General features: G+C 48.5%; 1 protein-coding gene across 2 annotated transcripts in view; it reads left to right on the top strand.

Moving 5' to 3' along the window:
• The first annotated feature begins 1402 nt into the window (after positions 1-1402).
• The window catches only part of FBLN7 (fibulin 7), a 43716-nt gene continuing 22122 nt past the window's right edge, over positions 1403-22996 (top strand). The window contains exons 1-2 of one of the 2 annotated variants that reach the window (XM_057741275.1): positions 1403-1541; positions 2059-2152. In XM_057741275.1, the coding sequence (XP_057597258.1) occupies positions 2078-2152 (75 nt within the window). In that variant the 5' untranslated portion in view covers positions 1403-1541; positions 2059-2077. Of the gene's footprint in view, positions 1542-1644; positions 2153-22996 lie in introns of those variants that run through there. The other variant, XM_057741274.1, reaches the window with a different exon arrangement.

The raw sequence follows: 22996 nt of genomic DNA, 5'->3' as shown, positions 1-22996 counted from the left end.
AAAGTGAAGGAGGAGGAGGAGGAGGAGGGGGAGGAGGAGGAGGAGGAGGGGGAGGAGGAGGAGGAGAAGAAGAAGAAGAGAGGAGAAGAAGAATAAAGAAGAAGAAGAAGAGGGGGAGGGGGAGGAGGGAGGGAAGAGGGAGGAAGAGGAGGAGAAAGAGGAGGAGGAGGAGAAGGGGAGGAAGAAGAAGAGGGGAGGAAGAAGAAAACAAAACAAAACAAAAAACAGGAAAAGCTCTGTTCTTGTAAATAAAATTCCTGAAATCCTATGACTGCACATTTAAGTAAAATGTGAAATAAGGCTGAAGGTAGCTTGTGCTGGAAACAGCCCTGCTCTGGAGACCTTTGAATTTGCAAACCATGGGCAAGTCACTCAGCCATTCCCAGGCTCAGTTTCTTCATCAATGAAATCAGGAGTGTCTCCCAGCTTTACGAAGCCATTCAGAGGGCACAAGAGGAGAAAAGGTCTCGCGCACAATCTGATTCCAGGGCACAACAGGTACAAGGCGGAGAAGCTTCGGCTTTGGGGGTGGGGGTCGCCAGGTAAACACAAGCTGGGATAAAATACAAAATAAACACAGCCTCATTGAGCAGAGGAATCCTTGCTTGGGGGTAGGGGTGGGGAGAGTACAGACAGAGCGGGGACACTGGGCTTTGGCACAGACCGCAAATATGAGAGATGGAGGCAGAAAACCACAATTTCCATAGGCTGCCTGGGATTGGACCACTGCTGCCCGGCCCCCTCCACCTGGACAGGGAAAAGCAATGTTCTGTCCGGGTTTCTCTTCAAGCCGCCTCACCAGGAATGCAGATAAGAGTACACAGGCCTGCTCTCCTTCCTCAGGGAGGAAGGTGGAGGGGGCAGCCCAGGTGGCCAGCCTGCACCAGGCCCCGCGCTTTCCAGGGGACTCCAACTTTCCTTTCTGCCTTCCAAAGGAAAACAGCTCCTGCTCTGAGGCTGCAGCCTTCTAAGCTCCGTGCCTTGAGCTCTGAGTGGGCTCTGCTAAGTGAAATTCGGAAAAGGAAAAATAGATTTGAGGCTTGGCCAGAGTTGGTGTGCACCATGACATCTGCAGTGTTGCCTTCTGAAAACATTCTTCCAGTAAGAACTTAAATAATGTTTTCCAGGAGCTTGGGGCTGAGGCCATCTGGTTCCTCCCACAGCCCCAGGATGCAGGGGACTCGGACTGCTATGTCTGCCCTTCCCAGCGGCGTCTCCCACCCGACCTCAGCAAAGCATCCAGTGTTCCATAACCCGGCCTCCAGTTCAAACTGAGTTTCTCCTTCCGTTTGGGGAGTGGAGGACTGCAAATGAGGAGGGCTGACGATTCTGAGTCACCGTGCATGTGTATTCTTGTACCCTGATAGCATTGTTTAAAAGGACACTAGTCTACTCGGGTGGAGAACTTGGTCTAAGTTCATGAAGCCCATCTCCTGGCCACACTGGTCCTGTCTTCCCAGTGCCGTGGAGGAAGATGTCCGCGCGTGAGCTCTGAAGTTAGGCAAACCTGGATTTGAATCTGCCACTTGCTGCTGGGTGATGTCAGCCTCAGTGTCCCCAGCCGGGCAAGGGGCGGGTCAGGAGCGGCCCGGCGCGGGGTGGGCTCCCGGGCTCCCGCAAGCACGTGTGCGCCGCCTCGGCCGCCTCCCTTGCGAGGGCGCTGAGGATGCCCGCGCTCGTCCTCGGCGTCGCGCCCGGCCTCCTCGGGGAGCCGCGCGGGTTGGGCGCGCTCCCAGGCGCATTCCTGGCCGGGCAGCCCCTCCTCCTCGGCCTTGGCCAAGGGGCTGGCGCCTCCCCGCCTCGCCGGGACTGTCTCGTGCCGGCGGCTGCGGACGCTCGTGGGCGCGGGGGCTCCAGGTCGGCGCGTGGCGCACCTGGACCCGGGACTGCGCCTCGCGAGCGCGGCGGGCCGGGCTGCGCTCCCCGCCTCCCGCCTCCCTCCCTGCCCGAGCCACTCGGGGCCGCACGGAGCCCCGCTCCCCGCAGGGGCGGCTGCAGCATCGGCTGGGACAGCCTCGGCAGGGAAGGCAGACAAAGTTATTTCCCCTTCCCAAGCAGAAGGGTTCCGATTGGCAAGATGGTGCCCAACTGTCCCCGCGCGCTCTTCCTTCTGCTGCTTTTCCTCGCCTGCCCCGAATCGCGGGCTTCCCAGGTCAGTGTCCCTCCCCCCTGTCCCGCTTACAGGGGAGGCCACGCCAAGGCCGGAGGACCTGGGCTCGCCACATTCCACCGGAATGCTCGGGCTGGGGGCTTGGAGCGAGGTTGGGGCTGGGGTTCAGTTTTCAGAGAGAAGCGTGAGATTCCATCTGTCATCGGATGCATCGCCGGCCGGGCGTCTGGGAGGACCCGGGCTGGTCTAGCCAAGCAGTGTGTGCTAAAGCCTAGGTCCGCTGGGGGAGAGAGCGGGCTCCGCGTGGGAACCGTGCGTTGCAGAAAGATTGCCCTGGGATTTATGAGACGTTGGTTTTCCTCGGGTCTGCAGAAGAGCTCCCCGCTCACCCAATAAGGGTAGAGGATGTCCCCTCCCTCCAACTTCCAACATTTAAATTTCTAACTGAAAGATCATTCTTACCACCATCAATGTTTAAGCGCGCGGAACCTTCTTAGCTGTTCGCAGCGTTTCCCAGGCAGAGATGGGCTGGAAGGTTTCTGAAGCAGCCTCACCCTGAGCGTAGGGGGCCTTAGATTTGGGACTGAGTTTCATTCCCATACTTACAGGCAACTTGCCATTTAGTTTTTCTCTCCTGGACGTTTGTGGCTGTTGGAGTCCCACTGGATTTAGGTACTTGACCGGATTCATTTTTACATTAAGCAGTAAGAACTCATGGTTAAAATTAAGAGAAGAATGCAGATAAAAATGCATCTTCCAAAGGCGAGACTGGAATTGCTCAATTCAGAACCAGCTATCCCCAGACTGGCTCTAGAAGCCAGAGACCCCTCCCTCTGTGACAGAGTGTCCTGTGGGCTGTAGGGCAGCTACCCCATCAATACCGTCCACAGCAATAATAGTAACGGCAGGCGGATGGGAAGCTCACTGAGTGACTGATGAATGTTGGATTCTTTGCTAAGCATCTTCCAGGCTCTTTATTCTCAGAACAGCTCTGTGAGTTGGGAAATGTTGTCATCCCCATTTTGCAGATGAGGGAGCTGAGGCCCAGGGAGGTTGTGACTTACTCAAGGTCACACGGCCAGAAAGGAGTAGAGTACGTTTAATCTCCTTCCTTGGGCACTAAGCCTTTTCCCTTCCCCACAGACTCTCATGTGTGGACTGAACATCTGACAGGCACATCCGGGGCCACCTAGAAGCCCTTGGGGTGCGGGAAGGGAATCCAGGCAGGGAGAACTCAGTGCAGACCAGACTGTGGGCCATGTTAGTATAGAAGGCGGTGAGTTGCTACCGAAGGAAGTCTTTCAGCCACCAGGCAGCAGAAGCCTGGTCTAGGAGCACAATGAACCCACCCAACAAACAGTGGGGTCTCCCACCCACCTTGCAGATTACATAACAGAACCTCAGGCCCAGAGCTCAAAGTCAGAAACACAGGTAGGTGCATCCCCAAGCCGGCTCCCTACCCAGGGCCAGCAGAAGGGGCAGGGTGGACAGGATGTGTGAGGAAGCTCAGGGGCTCTGCCCTGCCATTATTTGACCTCTCAAGGTTACCTGGAAAACTGGTGAGACCTTGGCAGTTCTCAGATGTTTGCAGCTGCTGTTCAAGCAGGGAAGTAAGCTCTCTCAGGCTCTGTTCCTTGGGGAAACCTGGGCCCCATCCCTGCCCTGCCACATCCAGGTTTCTCAAATTCCTTATCCTCTAAACCTTGGTTTCTTTATCTGTGAGAGCACCTGCCTCACTGGGCTTTGTGAGAGGGAAAGAAAGCAGAAGCGATTCTCCATGGACGTTGGTTTAAAAATTCTAGTGAAACTGTCCTTCACCCAGGAATCTCACCCCTCCTCCTTGTCTGGCCATTCAGCACATCTGTCCTGAGTCAGTTTGCAAGTTTTCTGTGACCTGCTGTTGGAGAGCCCGTGGTCCTGGGGAAGGAGGGGAGGTTGAGCAGTGTGGGGATCCCGTAAGTGGGGGCCCTTTCTCAACACTACTGCCCACTCTGTGGTCTTCCCCCAGGAAGAGAAATAGCCTTGCTGGGGAGACCAGAAAGGAAGAACATTTATCAAAACCCCACGCCTCACCCTTTCTCCCCAGATGGCTCTCAGCTTCCTTGTTGCCTGTGGCATGGGGGTGCTATGGTGTTTCAGAATGTTTCCCTCTCTCCAAGACCTCTCCTTGTGGTCAGATGGCACAGGGTTCCAAATTCCACCATTAGAGATTCATTCTTTTGGTAATCTACTCCCATTTGATACATTGCTTTTTACAGTTTAATGGGGGAAAAATGTTTTTGGCATACATTTCCATGATTTTAACCATAGCATTATGTTCTATATGTGGTAACCACCACCACAGTCAGGAGATAGAACAGTTCCACCACCCCAAAATGACATCATCACACCCCATGTGGTCACACCCCCTGCCCACCCCAGCCCCTGGCAACACGGATCTGTTCTTCATCATTATAGTTTTGTCACCTTCACAATGTCACATAAATGGAAGCAATAAGTACGTGGACTTTTGACTCTGGCTTCTCTAACTTAGCATAATGCATTTAAGATTCTTCCCTGTTGTTCTGGGGATACACAGTACCTTCCTGTTACTGGGTAGTATTCCAGTGTGTGACATATCACAGCTTGTTTATCAGTTCAACCATTGAACTGAACAACACCCATGGTATCAGTTCCCGTTTTTGGTGATTATGACTAGAGCTGCTGTAAACATTCCCATACAGCTCTTTTTGTGTGAATGTAAACACTCATTTCTCTCGGGTAAATATCTAGGAGAGGGATTGCTAAGTTATATGGTAAGTATATCTGTAACTTTGTAAGAAGCAGCCAAACTGTATTCCATTCAGTTGTATCATTTTACATTCCCACCAGCAATGCATAAAAGACCCAGTTACCCTGCATCCTCACCAGTACTTAATATTATCGGGTTTGTTTGTTTGTTTCTAAGTCACTCTAATAGGCGTGGAATGGTATCTCATTGTGGTTTTAATTTCCATTTCTCTGATGACTGATAATATTGGCATCTTTTCATGTGCTTATTTTCCATTTCAATAGTTCACTGGGTGAAGTGTCTGTTCAGGCCCTCTGCCCATTTTCCAAATGGGTGGTTTGTTTTCTTATTGTGAAGTTTTGAGTGTTTTTTGTATGTTCTAAATAGAAATCCTTTTTCAGATGTGTGAGTTGCCAATATTTTCTCCCTATCTGCAGCTTGTATTTTTTTACATTTAAAAAAATATTTTATATTGGAGTATAGTTGATTTACAATCTTGTGTTAGTTTCAGGTGTACAGCAAAGGGATTTAGTTATACATAATCATTTATCTATTCTTTTTCAGATTCTTTTACCATACAGGTCATTATAGGGTACTGAGTATAGTTCCCTGTAGTAGGTCCTCGTTGGTTATCTATTTTATATATAGTAGTGTGTACACGTTAATCCCAAACTTAAAATTTATCCCTCCCCTCCCCACCACCTTTCCCCTTTGGTAACCATAAGTTTGTTTTCTAAGTCTGTGAATCTGTTTCTGTTTTATGAATAAGTTCATTTGTATCTTTTTTTTTTAAGATTCCACATAAGTGATGTCATATGATATTTGTCTTTCTCTGTCTGACTTACTTCAGTCAGTATGATAATCTCCAGGTCCATCTATGTTGCTGCAAATTTCATTCACTGCAGCTTGTCTTAACAGTGTCTTTCACAGAGCAAAGATTTTAAATTTTGATAAAGTCCAATTGATCATTTCTTTATTTTTATAGATCGTGGTTTTGGTGCCACGTTTAAGAACTCTTTGACCCCAGACCATGAAAATTTTCTTGTATGTTTTCTTCTAAAATTCTTGTAGTTTTGCGTTTTTAACATTTCGACCTTTAATTTATTTTGAGTTAATTTTTGTGTAAAGTGTGAGGTTTATGTTGCGATAAACACTTTTGCGTGTAGATATCCAGTTATTCCAACATCATTTGTTGAAAAGACTGCTGAATTGCCGTTGAAGTGTCTTAGCAACTTTGTCAAAAATCAGTGTGTCATATGGGTTTATTTCTGCCAGTAACACACTATCTTGATTACTGTAATTTTATAGTAAGACAAAACTGGATAGATTTTAAGACTTTATTATTCTTTTTCAAAATTGTTTTGGTTATTTTAGCTTGTATTTCCATTAAAATTTTAGAATCAGCTTTAGAATCTATCCCCAAAATTCCACTGGAATTTTGGTTGGAACTGCATTAAACCTGTTCATCAATTAGGAGTGAATTGGCATCTTAACTATACTGAGTCTTCCAATCTGTGAAAACAATATGTCTTTCCATTTATTTAGATCTCCCTTGATTTCTCTCATCAGCATGTTTTACTTATCAACGTAAACATGCTTTGTTAGATTTATACCTAAGTGTTTCATTTTTGGAGCTATTATAAGTGGTATTGGGTATTAAAGTTTTTCATTGCCAATGCTATATCCCTAGTATACGGAAATTAGTGGGCTTTTTGTGTTGACGTGGTATCCTATGACTGTGTGGAACTCACTTAGTTATAGGGAATTTTTTTTTTGGTAGATTCTCTCAGATTTTTCACATAAACAATTATGTTATCTGTGAATAGGGGCAATTTTATTTCTTCCTTTCTAATCCATGTGCCATTTATTTATTTATTTATTCAGCTTTATTCCACTTATTAAAACTTTCAATACTGTGTTGAGTAAGAGAGTGGACATCCTTGCCTTGTTCTAGAACTTGAGAAGAATGCATTCAGTGTTTTTATATTAAATAGGATGCTAGGCTGTAGGGTTTTGCATATGCCATCTGTCAGGGTAAGGTTTTCTTCTAACCATAATCTGAGAGAGTATTCATTGTGAATGGAATTTGAGTTTTATCACATGCTTTTTCTGCTTCCATTGATATGATCCTGTGGTTTTTCTTCAGTCTGTTATGAAAGTGGATGACTTTGATTTTTTTCAATTTATTTTTATTTTTCATTTTTTGAAAATTGAAGTATAGTTGATATACAATGTTGTGTGATTGATTTTCTAATTTTGAAACCAGTGTTGCATTTCCAGGTGAACGCTAATTGATCGTGGCATCCTATACATTGCCTGTATTTCTGGATTCTACTTGCTAATATTTTGTGAGAATTCTTGTATCTTGTTCATGAGGGATATTGGTATATAGCAGGGGTCAGCAAACTGTGGCCCGTGAGCCACATCCAGCCACTGGTGGTCAAATCTGGCCACAGTGATTCACTTACATGTCATCCATAGCTGCTTTTTGCACTGTAATTGCAGAGGGAGTAGTTGCAACAGAGACCTATGGGCTGCAAAGATAAAAAGTTTGACTCTCTGACCCTCTTTCTACAGACACAGTTTGTCATCCCTCCTCTAGGGATTTCTTCTACTGTCTCTGCCTGGTTTTGTTACCAGGGTAATGCTGGCTTCCTAAAACTTGTGAGTTGTCCCCTTCTCTTCTGTTTTCTGGAAGAGACTGTGTAGAGGTGGTGTCAGCTTCTCTTGCAATGTTTGGTAGAATTGACCAATGAAACCATGTGGGCTTGGAGAGTTCTTCTCTGGAAGGTTTTTAACTATGAATTCAATTTCTTTGACAGATACAGAACTACTTAGGGTAGCCTTTTTACTTTGGGTGATTTTTGGTAGTTTGTGGCTTTCAAGAAATTGTTCCGTAGTTCTCTCTCTCAGCAACTGTTTTTAAATGCCCTGGAAATCACCCCACATTTCTAAACAATTGATCTCCTGTAATGACAGATGAGTACTTTGTTCCATTGTTCACTGCAGAGCCAAATAGTCTACTATGATTAATTTCCTTTCTTGTGTAACTTTTTGGTTTTCCTCAAGATTTTTCTCTTTTGTCCCATCCGTCCTCTATATAAGCACAGTTGTTTCCAAAAATCTCTTTCCTAGTCCATATTCTGTTGGGCTGCTTTCCCCTGGATCCCAGTTCTGCCGACCTTCTCTGGGCTCCTCGCCCTGCGGCTACCCAGGGACTTTGGCCTGAGCTGGAGTTTACGTTTTCTAGATCATATGTCTTCCTCTTTCTTGGCTTATTCCCTTGTTTTTTTGAACACATTCTCAGGAAAATGATGTTTTAATCCACTATCCTTAGGCCTTCCCAAATCACTTTCCTACTGTAGATGTTACCATTTTTCTACCCTGAAACTTTAAAGCAGGCAACAATAGCACCATTCTCCCCACACTTTAGATGGGGAGCCTGATGTGCCCGAGGAAGTGGCAGCTGAATCCTTGTATCGGGAGCAAAGCCAGAGGAAGAAAGCCACTGTCCCCCACTGACTGAATTGGAAGGGGAAGGAAGTGGGGACGATTTGAGACCTGTTCCCTGGTCTGAGAAAAATGAAATGAAGAAGAGTGGAAATATGAAAACCCAAGCATGTTCCATCCTGTTGTATCATGGTCAGCTTATCAATGTCAAATCCGCTGCAGATTCAGACAGATTGGCAGGGACTGCCTGGAGTCCTGGTTGAGATGCATTGCTGTTCACTTCAGAACTCAGCACCAAAGGATACCATACTTGATTAGAGCTATCTGCCGTGCTAGCAGCACCAGGAGTATTTGCTACCCTGCAGCAGGGTTTTATACACCAGCCCCTGTATTTTAAGAATACATGGGGGTGAGTGAAAGCTACCAGGACATGTGAATCGTCCATATTGAAAATGGGGCATTTCTTTTTTTTTTTTTTAATATTTATTTATTTATTTTGGCTGCTCCAGGTTTTAGTTGCAGCATGCAGACTTTTAGCTGCGGCATGTGAATTCTTAGTTGTAGCATGCTTGTGGGATCTAGTTCCCTGACCAGGGATCAAGCCCGGGCCCCCCCATGGGGGACAAGGAGTCTTACCCACTGGACTACCAAGGAAGTGCAGGAAATGGGGCATTTCATAAAACAAATGTTTGGTGCCTGCCATGGCCCAGGCCGGGAACAAAACAGACAAGGACCCTGCATTTGGTTTTGAAAGAGCTGCTCTGAATCTGGAGTTGGCGGATCAGGATGGCAGATTGAGCCGGGCTCAGCTGGACTGTTCTGATCATTGGCTCTGGGCTCGGCTCTTCAGGTCTGGGCTCCTCTTGGTCTGTGGGCAGCTGCCAGGTTAGCTAGGGCTGGCTGGTCCAGGGTGGCTCTGCTCCATGCAGCCTCTCATCCTCCAGCCGGCTGGCCTGGGCTTTTCACGTGGTAGAAAGTGGTTGAGGGCCAAGACTAGCAGAATGCACAAGACTTCTTGAGATGCTGTTCTGCAGTAAAGCTGGAATTTTGGTTTCCTCCAAGTGTAATGAGGTCAACAGATATGGAGACACTGCCGGAAAAGACAGTGTGTTACTTACAGGGTTTTTTTTGGGGGGGGTGGGGAGGGATCATGCCAAATTGGGCCACAGAGAGAACAGCAGGCAGAGAGAGGGAGGGAAACTTCGGGAAAGCCTTTATTGGTGGTTTTGAGGGAAGAAATGGGTGAGACAGGGTAAGGGGACTAACCGGGTTAGGACTGGTTAGTTGCAATAATTTTAGCAGGATGGCAGTATAGAGCCTCGTTGTCTGATGCAGGACCTAGGGCTATTGGTGGGGGGTGGGGGTGGGGGGCTGCGGGGGGAATGTTAGTGTCTCACAAGTGTCAGAGCCAGATAAGCAGGGGGATGGGCCCTGGTTTGGTTGGTTTGCTACCAAAGGTGTGCTGGGCGTGGGCAGGGAGGGTGTTGTGTTGTCTGCTGCCTCTAGGAATTTGCTGGCCCCCCCCCCCCCAGAGGGGCAGTCAGTGCCAAGTCAGCATGACCCCAGATGTCAAAACATCAGATACAGAAACTAGACAGTGTGGTTAATCCAGAGCCAGGCTTGGAACTGGTATATCGCTTCCAGTGCATTCTGTTGGCCAAAGCAAGTCACAAGACCAGCCCATATCCGGAGATGGGAGAACAGACCTCCCTTTGGATGAGAAGACCAGCAAAGCCTCCTTGCAGATGGTGTGGGTGTGGGGAGGAAGAGATTGCCATTCTGCAAACCTTCATCAGTAGTGATGCAGGGATTTACTCCCCGCAGGCACAGTGTTGAGACGAATGAGTGGGGTCAGGGTGAGGATGGGTGACCAGGAGGCTGTCCTGGCATCTTCCGCTTTCTCCAGCAGCCTCCACATTTTGCTGGCACCTTCAGGAGTGGGACTCTCCAAGTCTTGTCAAGGATGGCCTTGATTACAGAGAAGAATGGAGATCCCTTTGCTCTGTTAGGGCAGTTTCTGGCCCCGGGGGCATTGTGCGGTGAGTGCAGAGGGTGTGGACCAGATGTGGCCAGCTGGGGAAGGAGGCAGCGCACTGGGTTCTCAGGTTGGCCTGCAGTGTTTCAGGCAGGAACCGATGCCCTCCCAGGCCTGCTCCCCTTGGAGGACCCTGTTTGACACCGCACTTGATTCCAGGCAAACCAAGCCAGATGCTTGTGGAGCAGCTCACCCCACCGTTTGGGCGCTGGCCCTCCCTCCACATGCCCACATCAACCTGCCTCCCAGCCAGCTGCCCCAAGAGGAGTGTCCATCCCCTGACGGTTGCCAGAGGCCTGACAGTGCACCTGATCAATAGGGACAGTGTTGGGGCTGCCATGCTTCTACCAACTTTCCCAAGGATTGTGCAGCCCTGGGTCTCTAGGGACAATGGGGGCAGACTCCCCATTGGGTGGGTGGAACTTTCTGTGTCCTTTCAAACCCTCCACCTGACTCTTCCCTGGTTCTCTGGAACTGCTTGGAACCTAAAAGAAGGACATCACAGACATGTTCATTTAAGAAAAAATAGGCACCTATAATCTGATGGGACCCAAACCTACCTATTTCATTAGGTAAACCTACATCTGTTGTAGGGAAGTAATAATTTATTTTCCCTGTAGGTAGGAAAGTGTGGGTCCCTCTGGCAATCTGGGTACCAGACTCTCTGGAGGGAAGCAGCTTAGATGGAAAGCAAGGCCCAAGGAACTCATCCCAGGACTGGGATTCCAAGTAAGACTGAGACATGACAATTATCCACCTCAAAGACTGGAGGGCTGGGGGTGTGGGCGGCCACTCCAGGGACTCAGAAGACCCTAAGCTGCCCCCTGACCTCGCTGTTGTCATCTGGTTGGCCCCGGACTCAGACATTTCTCTTTATGCTGTGGATTAGGCTGCCTCTAGACCCTCAACAGAAGTGGCGGGGAGGGAGGTCCACTGCCAGCTCAGGAGAAGCTCTTCCCTCTGCTCACCCGGGCTGGGTTTCCCATCTCTGCAGGAGTGGCTGGGGGCAGAGTGTGATCGGTAACTGGGTGCACGGCCCAGGGAGCCGAATCAGTTGGCTGATTTGAAAAAAGAGAAAGTGCCACAGAGCTCTAAGGCATGGGAGTCTGTAGGCAAAAAAATACAAAGAGAAAAGCTGATCCCAGAGAAGCATCAGACACCATCAGTCATTTACTCTGTGGTGTGAAAAACATACAAACTTGTCGGTATCACCTTGGAGCTCCTTCTCTGTTTGCGTCATTAAAGATTTTACCTTCCCGGAAGGAATCTAACTAGTAAGGTGATGTGCTCATTCAACAACTATGTCCTGCGAGCCTATCCCGCCAGGTAATGTTGTGGTTCTGGGGAGACAGCAGGGCCCGAGGCGGTGTCACAAGAGCGCCTGGTTTGTGTTCTGGCTCCCTCTTCCCAGCTGGGGCAAGTTTCTGCCTCTTGTGAGTCAGTCTTCTCTTCTGGGATGCCTGTCTCATGGGGTTGTGGGGAGGAGAAAATGAGTGACATTCAAACAACAGGTCCATGCTAAGAGCTCAGTACGTGTTAGGGGAGAGAACAACGAGGTGGACACAGACCCTGTTGTCACGTGGCTCACCAAGCAGGCAGAGAAAAACAAGGCAAACCTGAAAGTATCCGGAAGCAGACAATGGAAATGGGGTGTTGCACTGGAGGGTGGCCAGGAGGCTGCTCTACCCTCAGTAGGCAGGTAAGGGCTCCCTGAGAAGGGGGCTTCTAAGTGAAAGTGGAAAGACAGGAGCCTGGCTTTCAAGGACCAAGGGCAGAATCTGGGCAGCAGAAACAGCCAGTGCAAAGGCCCTGAGGTAGAAGTAAGCTTGCTGAGGTGTGTGAAGAAACACAAAGGAGGTCTAAATATTGGAACACAGAAGATGCCCAATCTGGGCAGAGTTGGAGGTGGCAGGCTTCATCACATCTGGCTCTGTAAGCAGAATAATGCCCCCTTCCCCAAAGATATCTATGTTCTTAACCCTGAAACCTGAGAATCTTACCCTTATTTTAGCCCAGTAAGACCTACTGGATTGTAAGATAATAAATGTGTATTGTTTTAAGCTGCCAAGTTTATGTTGCTTTGTTAGAGCAGCAACAAGGAAGGAATCTACTTTGTCGGCGACATGGGGAGGAATTGAGAGGGTCCGCTGGCAAACTGGGGACTACTCTGAGCCCCTCGTCCCAGTTCCCTCGGGCTGAAGATAGAGGCAAAATGTACTTTCCCAGTGGGTGGACTGGACACAACATGGCTAGTAAGTTAGCTCCACCACTGACCAACTGGATGCGCTGAGCCTCAGTTTCTCTAGCTGTGAAATGGGGATAACCATGCCTGCGTAGGGGGGCTGCAAGGACTGAATGAGATGATGATGGCTCCGTTTCCTGTGTCAGCGCCTGGCATGAAGTAGGGCACCTGGTGAATGTTTGTGGAATAACGAATGAATGAATTATGGGATCGTTCTGTTGTACATGTGAAACTAACAGAATGTTGTATGTCAATTATGCCGCAATAACAAATATAACATTAAAAAGAAGAAAAATCAAAAACAGAAAATGAGTGAGTGAGGAGAAGATGCAGTGTATTAAGTTTCTTTTTCCTCCTTTTTTCCTCTTTATTTTCTCAATTTGCTCTCTCCTCCTCTACTCATGTTGGGTTAAATCCCACAAGGAATTAAGCAAAACGAAACATGCCCCATTTCTGCAGCTAGGAGGTCCTCGAGTTGTGGAGAGAGATGAGGGGAAGGCCTAGAACCAGGTGCGCTCCAAAGGGGATTGTGACTGGTTTTGTGTGTGTGTGTGTGTGTGTGGTGTGTATCATGTGTGTGGTGTGTGTATATATGTGTATCCTGTGTGTGTGTGGTGTGCATATATGTGTATTGTGTGTGTGTGTGGTATGTGTATATATGTGTATTGTGTGTGTGTGTGTGTGTGTGTGTGTGTCTGTGTGTCTGTACGGAGCTCCCCACTGGACTGGGCTTTAGGGGAGATATTTGCTGGAGGTAAAGCAATGCAGTTAAAGGCACAACCAAGTCTGCAGGTGAATGAGGCCACTGGAAGCTTGGCTGGGCAGCGGGCAGATGAAAGAATACAGTGGGTTTGGGGAGTAAGATGAGGAAGACTGCCATGGGCTCATACTTGCATCTTCCTTCACTCCTCAGTCATCTGTTTGTTGGTTCGTTCAAATGAGCATCTCGTGTGCGCTCCAGTCCCGTCTTCAGTGATGAGGATTCCAAGTTGTCTATAACTTGTTCTCTGCCCTGAGGCATGTAAAGGGGCCAGGGGAGAGGTGGCCATCAAACGGGTGCTAGAAAAGGAGAGGCGTCGGGAGGTGGGCAGAGGAGGGCTCCGGGGGGTTCCTTGTGGACCCCTGTCTGAAGTGTCACATCAGGGTCGGAGGAGGCCTGCTGGGGTGTCAGTCCTGGGTGTGTCACCATGACCATGTGACAGCTTGGCTTGCTCGCCAGTAAGTGGGTGTCATAATGGTGTCCACGTCCCGGAGCTGCCGGGAGCATCTAAGGGAGGTAGCTTGTGTGACGCGTGGGGGCAGTGTTGGCTCTCGGCTCCCACTGTTGTCATCGCTCCTGTGGCTGTTTCAAAAAATAGACAAGTGGGTTGGGGTGAAAATAATAGACTTATGAACAGCCAGCCTCGTAAGAGCCCCAAATGCCCTGAGCACCCAAAGGGAGGCTCTGGCTGGTGGGCTGTGATGGCTAATTTTATGTGTCCACGTGGCTAGACCCTGTCAGCTAGCTATTTGGTGAAACACCAATCTCCATGTTGCTGTGAAGGTTTTTTGGTTTTTGGTTTAGGGGGTATTTTCTGGCCGCCCTGCGCGGCAGCCGGGATCTTAGTCCCCTGACCAGGGAAGGAACCCGCGCCCCCCCCCCCCACCCCCGGTGGAAGCGCGGAGTCTTAACCCCTGGATTGTCAGGGAAGTCCCTGTGAAGGTATTTTTTGACGTGATTAGCATCAAATGGTAGACTTTGAGTAAAGCAGGCTGCCTTCCATAATGTGGGTGGGCTTCATCCCAAAGATAGGTCCCCGGAGAAGGAGGGTGCTCCACCGTCAGACGGCCTTTGGAGCTATAGCACCAACTTTTCCCTGCAAGCCCCCGTGTTGCATGAGCCAGTTCCTTCAAATAATTCTCTCTCCTTCTCTCTCTCTCTCTCTCCAGGATGCGTACATATACAATTGGTTCTTCTTGGTTCTGGTTCTCTGGAGAACCCTAAGACCAGAGCCTTGGGCAACTTCCCAAGCAAAATTCCCTCACTTCCTCCAGAAGTGTCTTTTCTTTCCCCTTCCATGTGGCTGCTGGGTCCAGGTCACTGGGTTGAGGGAAGTTGAGGGAGTTATAACCCGTTTCTGATTTGGTCTAAAATGAAAACCAAAAAACCAAAAACCTTTAGAGAAAAAAACATGTGTGAGTTCTCCATGACTCAGATGCAGAGGGCCTCAAGCCTTGGCTAGCAGGCACACACTTGGCAAGTGTGCTCCGTCCTTTCATAGATCTAAAGGCATCAAAACATCTGTGTTCCCATTAACAACATGCGGACGTGATGCATCGCTGTGGCTTAGAAGCAACCAGCATGACATGGCCCCTCCAAGGTCCAAGGGGTCATCTGTGGCCACCTGGAGGGGTCTGGGTCTCAACTGTCACTGAGGTGGCTCTCAGCAATAGTCACTGTGCCAAGACCGTTGCTGTGAGGATGACCATCGAGCCAGGTCACGTGAGCACGGAGCCTCGAGGACCGCCCCCTCCATGGGCTCCCACACACCTGGGCCTTTCGGTGCCTTGAGAACTTCGTTTGTAAGCTGAGCCGCGATCACAAGGAGGCCTGGACAGGGTGGGAGGGTCCACCTACCGCGTTCGGACAGGGGGATGGGGGGAACTGGGGGAATACACATGATCTTTGTGTCCGTCCCTGGGCCAGCAGGTGGGGTCTTGGGAGCTGGTTAGTCCCAGAGGAAGAGGGGTGTGGTAAACTCTGAAGAGTCCCCACCAGATCCGCCAGAGTGAATACTGTGAGAGGATGGGTTGGAGAGAAGAGGGGCAAGACTCCCTGCAGGTGGAGTGGGGCAGATGGAGCATAGTTCTGTGGCCTCCTTGCTCCAGAAGCCTTAGACCCAGTCTCCCCCCGCCCCTGCCCCAGGCTCTTGGCACTGGCCAGTGTGTTCTAGAACCATCTCTCCACCTCCACCCCCGCTCAGGAAGAGCTGGCTGGGGTGACTGCTGTTGCTACGTCTCTCTCTGCTTCCGGTCTTCTCTGCAAACGATGCCCTTGATGTTGAGTGCAGTGAAGCACCCAGCCCTCTGAAGCAGAGTTTGATCCCAGAAATGGTAAATCTTGATGTTTCCTTACTCAAGGATGGAAGCGTTTCATGGCATGTCTTTTCTTGGTTTCATTCAAATACTTTTTTCACTCAAACATATGGAAACTCATTTTCATTATTTATTGTCAGTGGCATAAGTCCGGTGTGGAGCCAGGTATTGAAAGGATGCAAACTTAGACATCTGAGGGGCTCTCTTTGAGAAAAATATTAAAAATGAGAATCCTGGAAGAGACCTGGGCAAGTGGGGGCCCTGACACAGCAGCCTCTTCTGAGACACGCCTTCCTTCCCTGGTGTGGAGCCCTCATCTGGCCAAGCCTTCCTCCCGCCCACCCCCACATACCCCCAGTCCCGTCTGGATTTGACCTTTGCCCAGTCACAGCCTTGCTGAGCCTTTCTGCCCAGGTGGGAGGTTGCTTTTTACAGTTGAAGGCTGGGACCCTGAGATGGGAAGCAAGATTTCACTGTGGCAGGGCCAGGTTGAAATGCAGGTGGGTGACACCTGAGGGTCCAGCCTGTTTCCTGTCCCCCAGCCTCTGAGCCCTCACAGCCCCTCAAAGCCCCCTGGGGCTGACCTCGTTAATAAACTACGTTTGCAAAGAAGGAAATGATCCGTTCCCGTGTGTGGCTTCTCTTGGCCCAGAGCAGATGGTGGTGGGTGTGGGAGGGGAAGTGGGCAGACAAACGGAGCAGGGCAAGGAGACCCCCTCCTCGGACTGAAAAGAACAGAGGATCAGAAGTGAAGTTGAGGCTCAGGGTCAGGCTTTTCTTTTTTTTTTTTTCTTCAGATCTTTATTGGAGTATAATTGCTTTACAATGTTGTGCCAGTTTCCACTGTACCACAAAGGGAATCAGCTATATGTATACATATATCCCCATATCCCCTCCCTCTGGAGCCTCCCTCCCACCCTCCTTATCCCACCCCTCTAGGTTGTCACAAAGCATCGAGCTGACCTCTCCGTGCTACGCAGCAGCTTCCCACTAGCTATCTATTTTACATTTCGTAGTGTATATATGTTAATGCTACTCTCTCACTTCATCCCAGCTTCCCCCTCCCAGCCCCCACCCCCCGCCCCATGTCCTCAAGTCCATTCTCTACATCTACATCCTTATTCTTGCCCTACCACTAGGTTCATCAATCCCGTTTTATTAGATTCCATATATATGTGTTAGCATACGGTATTTGTTTTTCTCTTTCTGGCTTACTTCGCTCTGTATGACAGACTCTAGGTCCATCCACCTCACTACAAATAACTCAATCTCATTCCTTTTTTATGGCTGAGTAATATTTCATTGTATATATATGCCACATCTTCTTTCTCCATTCATCTGTTGATGGGCATTTAGGTTGCTTCCATGTCCTGGCTATTGGGAATAGTGCTGCAGTGAACATTGTGGTACATGTATCTTTTTGGATTATGGTTTTCTCAGGGTGTATACCCAGTAGTGGGATTCCTGGGTCATATGGCAGTTCTATTTTTAGTTTTTTAAGGAACTCCATAGGGGCTGTATCAATTTACATTCCCGCCAGCAGTGCAGGAGGGTTCAGGATCCAACTTTTGATCTGCTCATTGATGTGGAAATGATGCCACAACCCAGAGTTGAGAGTAAAGAGCTGATGCAGGACCTGTGTCCTGTTGTCCAGCACCTGCAAGGTGATGCTTGTGCACGTGTGCATGTGTATCTAATCCAAACATCAAAACCACACGCAAAGTTAACAGTGGTTGTCTTTGATCATGGGACCTGTCCTTTGTTCTGATGTGTTTTTCTGCATTTTGAATGGTTTTGCAGGAAGTATGCTTTATTTTTATGATCAAGTAAAATGATAATGCTTTCTCAGTTTGAAAAGGGGAAACACTTAGGTTCTCTGTCCCCCTCCCATGACCTGATTTGTCCCCATAATGCCCCCTAACCTCCCCAAGGTACAGACCTCTTGAGCAGTTGACCTGGTACAAAGGTTTCTAGCCTGTCACCCGTCTCTGCAGATAAACTCAGTTGAGCTTGTGCTGAGCTCCACTGCAGGTGCTGGATTCTGAGCGTGGCTCCTGTGGGCTCCATTTCTAGCACTTTGGGATCAAGGGGCTGCCCTGTTCGTCGCAGCTGCTGCACAGACACATCAAACCACATGTGGAAAGGCAGTAATTCTTTCCACTGCCCTGGCACCCTGGCTCTGCCCCTGCCATGCTGTCTTGCCAAGAAGACAAGGATTTTCCTTTTTTTTTCCCTGGCAAACTTTATTTCCCTCCCCCCCAGTTTTATTGAGATATGATTGTATAATACAATATAAATGTGTAATAGCATTGTATTAGTCCAAGGGATACAACGTAGTGGTTTGATGTACGTATATATTGTGAAATGATCACTACAGTAAGTCTAGGTAACATCCATCACCTCACATAGTCACAATTTTTTTCTCGTGATGTGGACTTTTAAAATCTACTCCCTTAGTAACTTTTACATATGCAATACGTTATCGTTAACTATAGTCGCCATGCTGTATGTTACATACCCGGAACTTTATCCTATAACCGAAAGTTTGGACCTTTCGACCCCCGTCACCGACTTCCCTAACCCGCCACCACCTGCCTCGGGCAACCACCAATCCGTTCTCTGTATTTATGAGTTCAGTACTTTTTAGATTCCATATGTAAGTGAGATCATACAGCACTCATCTTTCTCTGCCTGACTTATTTCACCTAGCATCTTGTCCTCAGGGTCCATCCATGTTGTCACAAATGGCAGGATTTAATTCTTTTTTCTCACTTTTCCCACATTTTCTTTTTCCATTCATCCATCAGTGGACATTTAGGTGGTTTCCATATCTTAGCTATTGAAAATAATGCTGCAATGGGCATGAGGGTACATTTTTTAAAAAAATAAATTTATTTATTTATTTATTTATTTATTTATTGGCTGTGTTGGGTCTTCATTGCTGCGCACGGGCTTTCTCTAGTTGCGGTGAGGGGGGGCTACTCTTCGTTGTGGTGCGTGGACTTCTCATTGAGGTGGCCTTTCTTGTTGCAGAGCACGGGCTCTAGGCGCATGGGCTTCAGTAGTTGCGGCACATGAGCTCAATAGCTGTGACTCACGGGCTCTAGAGCACAGGCTCAATAGTTGTGGCACACGGGCTTAGTTGCTCCGTGGCATGTGGTATCTTCCTGGGGCAGGGCTTGAACGCATGTCCCCTGCATTGGCAGGCGGATTCTTACCCACTGCGCCACCCAAGAAGTCCCATATATCTTTTCAAGGTATGATTTTGTTTCCTTTGGAATTGCTAGATCATATGGTAGTTCTATTTTTAATTTTTTGAGTAAACTCCAATCTGTTATTCATAGTATCTGCACCAATTTCCATTCCCACCAACAGTTCATGAGGGTTCCCTTTTCTCTACATCTTCACCAACACTTGTTATTTCTTGTCTTTTCTATAATAGCCATTCTAACAGGTGTGACGTGATACCTATTGTTGTTTTGATTTGAACTTCTCTGATGATTAGTGATGCTGAGCATCTTTTCATGTATGTACCTGCTGGCCGTCTTTGGAATGTTTTCTTTGGAAAAATGTCTATTCAGATCCTCTGGACATTTTTTTAAGTTACTTAATTAATTAATTAATTGGCTGCGTTGGGTCTTCATTGCTGCATGAGGGCTTTCTCTAGTTGAGGAGAGCCGGGACTACTCTTCATTGCGGTGTGTGGGCTTCTCATTGCGATGGCTTCTCCTGTTGCAGAGCAGGGGCTCTAGGTGGGCAGACTTCAGTAGTTGTGGTATGTAGCCTCAATAGTTGTAGCTCTTGGGCTCTAGAGCACAGGCTCAGTAGTTGTGGCACATGGGCTTAGTTGCTCTGCGGCATGTGGGATCCTCCTGGCCAGGGATCGAACCCGTGTCCCCTGCATTGGCAGGCGGATTCTTAACCACTGTGCCACCAGGGAAGCCCCTCTCTGGCCATTTTTAAATCAGGTTTTTGTTTGTTTGTTTGTTTCTTATTTTTTGCCATTGAGTTGTATGAGTTCTTTGTATATTTTGGTTATTAACTCCTTTTCAGATATTTTGCAGATGACTTGCAAATATTTTTTCCCATTCTGTGGGTTCCCTTCTCATTTTGCTGATGGTTTCCTTTGCTGTATAGAAGCTTTTCAGTTTGATTTAGCTTCACTTGTTTATGTTTGCTTTTGTTACCTTGCTTTTGGTGTCAAATCCAAAAAATCATTGCCAAGACTCAAGTCAAAGAGCTTACCACCTGTGTTTTCTTCTAAGAGTTTTATGGTTTCAGGTCTTATGTTCAAGTCTTTCATCTAATTTGAGTGGATTTTGTGTAGGATGTAAGAGAGAGGTCTAGTTTCATTCTTTTACATGTTACCGTCCAGTTTTCCCCTGTACCACTTATTGAAGAGACTGTCCTTTTGTCCATTGTATATTCTTGGCTCCTTGGTCATAAATTAATTGACCATATATGTGTGGGTTTCTTTCTGGGCTCACAAGGACCTTCTAACCCTTTGTTCTGTTAGCATCACCTCAGTGAGGTCAGAGGCAAGGATGGAGAGGGTTTCCTGACTTCTCCTCAGCGCGTCTGCCCACCACCCCTCCCCGCCCCTCCCCGCCTGGATGTGGCCTTAGTGTGCTTGATCTGGAAGCTTTTTCCGCTGTAACTGGAGAGATGGGCACACCTCATCTGTAATGAGCACCCTGAGGATAAGCCGCCGGTGCCTGCCGTCCATGGCGGGGGGGTGGGGGAGGAGCAGGATGGCTCAGGGCCGATGACACCACAAGCAGAGGGCAGTGTGCCCAGACCTGGTAGCACTGAGTTTGACTCACCTGACTGCCCAGAGGTCCCTTTCCATTCACTCATGATGCCCTTCTTCTCATCCCCAGCGCCAGGTTCCCAGCAAAGGCCTTGGCATTGATCTCCTGTCCCCTACTTCAAAACGTAGCCCTTCCCTGCCCCCGGGACAGCCCTCCCCCAGCTGTCATGCCCTGGCGGCAGCTGCTGGCCTGGCTCAGTGTGTGAGCTTGTCTCCCCCGCCCCCTCCCCACGTCCTGGCCCCACTGCCCTGCTCCCCCGCCTGAAATCTGCACCGGAGCTAGAAACCCACTCCTGTGGGATATTTTGCTTAGGCCGCAGAGTTATCAATCCCTAGTGCAGTTTAATCAATAAGACCATTCACCACACAGGGGCATTTGTGAAATGCCTGCGGGCATAAGGCAGCCACTGGGGCACAGACTACTTGGCAGGGGCACTGGGGCAGGAGTCAGCGGGCCCCCAGCCTGGCTCTGCAGCTCATCAGCCACATGGTTCAGGACAAGTCACTTGACGTTCAGCCTCTATATCTTGACTGTGAAATAGAGACTATCCCAGGTCTTCTTCACAGGGCTGCTGCCAGCCAGTTGTCCTCTTAGAAGCAGCACATTGCAGGGACTCCCCTGGTGGTCCAGTGGTTTAGACTCCTTGCTTCCACTGCAGGGGGTGCGGGTTGGATGGATCCCTGGTCAGGGAACTAAGATCCTGCATGCCGCGTGCCCTCCCGCCCCCCAAAAAAGTAGCAAACAGCTTTGTAAACTGTGAGGAGCTTCACTAATGTGAATCACACATGAGCCATGAAGCTGTCTCCGAAAGCAGCTCCTTATTTTTTTTTTTAAGATTTTTTTTTGATGTGGGCCATTTTTTTTAAGTCTTTATTGAATTTGTTACAACATTGCTTCTGTTTCATATTTTGGTTTTTTGGGCACTTATCCTAGCTCCCCAACCAGAGATCGAACCGCATCCGCTTCATTAGAAGGCGAAGTCTTCACCACTGGACTGCCAGGGAAGTCACCCCTTTTATTTTTTTTTTAAAGGGAAGGGAGGAGACTTTCCTGGAAGTCCAGTGGTGAAGACTTCGCCTTCCAATGCAGGGGGTGCGGGTTCGATTCCTGGTTGGGAAACTAAGATCCCACATTCCTCGTGGCCAAAAAGCCAAAGCATAAAACAGAAGCAATGTTGTAACAAATTCCATAAACACTTTAAAAATGGTCCACATCAAAAAAAAAAAAATCTTTAAAAAATAAATAAATAAATAAAGGGAAGGGAGATGGGTGTGGGAAGCCAGGTCTGGATAGATGGCTGTGCCGTGCTGGGCAGGTAGGGGACTGCAGGAGGTCACTGCCCGGGTGCCCAGAACCTGTGTGGGAAGGGCCACAGCAGGGGAAGAAGAAGGAAAACAAACAAAACTTCCCTTCCCCGCAATCGAGTTTGGGGCTAGGCCCAGTCAGGCCCTGGTTAGGGTGGAGGCCAAGGGGCCCCCATGGATTAACGAGCTCCAGGGGCAACTGGGGATTCAGCTGTGTCAAAAGCATCCATTGAAGCAGACCAGTGAGTCATCTGTTTGGTGAAATCTCCAAGGTGCAAGCGGCCCTGGCAGCCTCCCTGGGAGAGCGGCCGTGGTTCTGTTTCCACTGCGGTGGCAGCGCTCCATTGGCGATGAAGCTGGAAGCCACCCAGGCTGCAGAGGCCGCATGCCTGCCAGCCGCCTGCCACCTTGTAGACATTTTTTTCTAGTTATAAAGCTAATAATCATTGTAGAAAAAAATGAAGTATGAAAAATAAAATAAAGTGACCCATAAGCCTATCCCTAGAGAGAGCCATCATTCCACTGTCCTTTGTTCCGTGCAGGTCTTATGAGTCAGGTTGGACCAGGCTGTGCTGAGGTAACACACAACGCCCACGTGGGCCATGGCCACAGTCCTCTCGCTGCCCACTGCTGCATTCACCCCTCCTTTCCTCTTGTTCACATTCTGGCTCTTAAAGGCAATTAGGATCAGATTGAGATGTGTATCACTAAAGCATGATGCTGGGTGTGGCTTTAAGTTAGTCTTTACCATGATAAGAATAAACCTCCTTTTTCTGTTTTTCAAGCTTTTTCAGAATCGTCAGAACTCAGTGTTTGACTTCTATCAAATGCTCCTTTAACTCTATTGAGTTTTTTCTTACATGTCCCTGTTACATTTTTGAAAGCATAGGAACCATTGGGCATCCCTGGTTTGCCTGTTTTATCACCCATCTGCTGTTAAAAATACCCGAGGGAGAAAAAAACAAACCCAAGGGAGAAAGAAAGAAAAGGTGCCCTGAGGCCCAGATTTCAGAGCATTAACTTAGAGTGAAGAATTGGGCGGGGTGGGGGTGGTCTTTGGGGTAAGACTGCTGATATGAGGCACACTGCATTCAGATAACTGTTCCACCACCCAATCCCTTAGAGTCATCACTTCTGCCCTGCACTCTGAAAATGGGAGTCTTGTTTTCATTGAGGGGTGAACTGGGGCTCCATTATGT

This window comes from Hippopotamus amphibius, chromosome 7 (assembly GCF_030028045.1).
Source record: "Hippopotamus amphibius kiboko isolate mHipAmp2 chromosome 7, mHipAmp2.hap2, whole genome shotgun sequence".
Classification (NCBI taxonomy): Eukaryota; Metazoa; Chordata; class Mammalia; order Artiodactyla; family Hippopotamidae; genus Hippopotamus; species Hippopotamus amphibius.
Note: the sequence above shows the minus strand (reverse complement) of the source record. Positions and strands in the feature narration are given on the sequence as shown.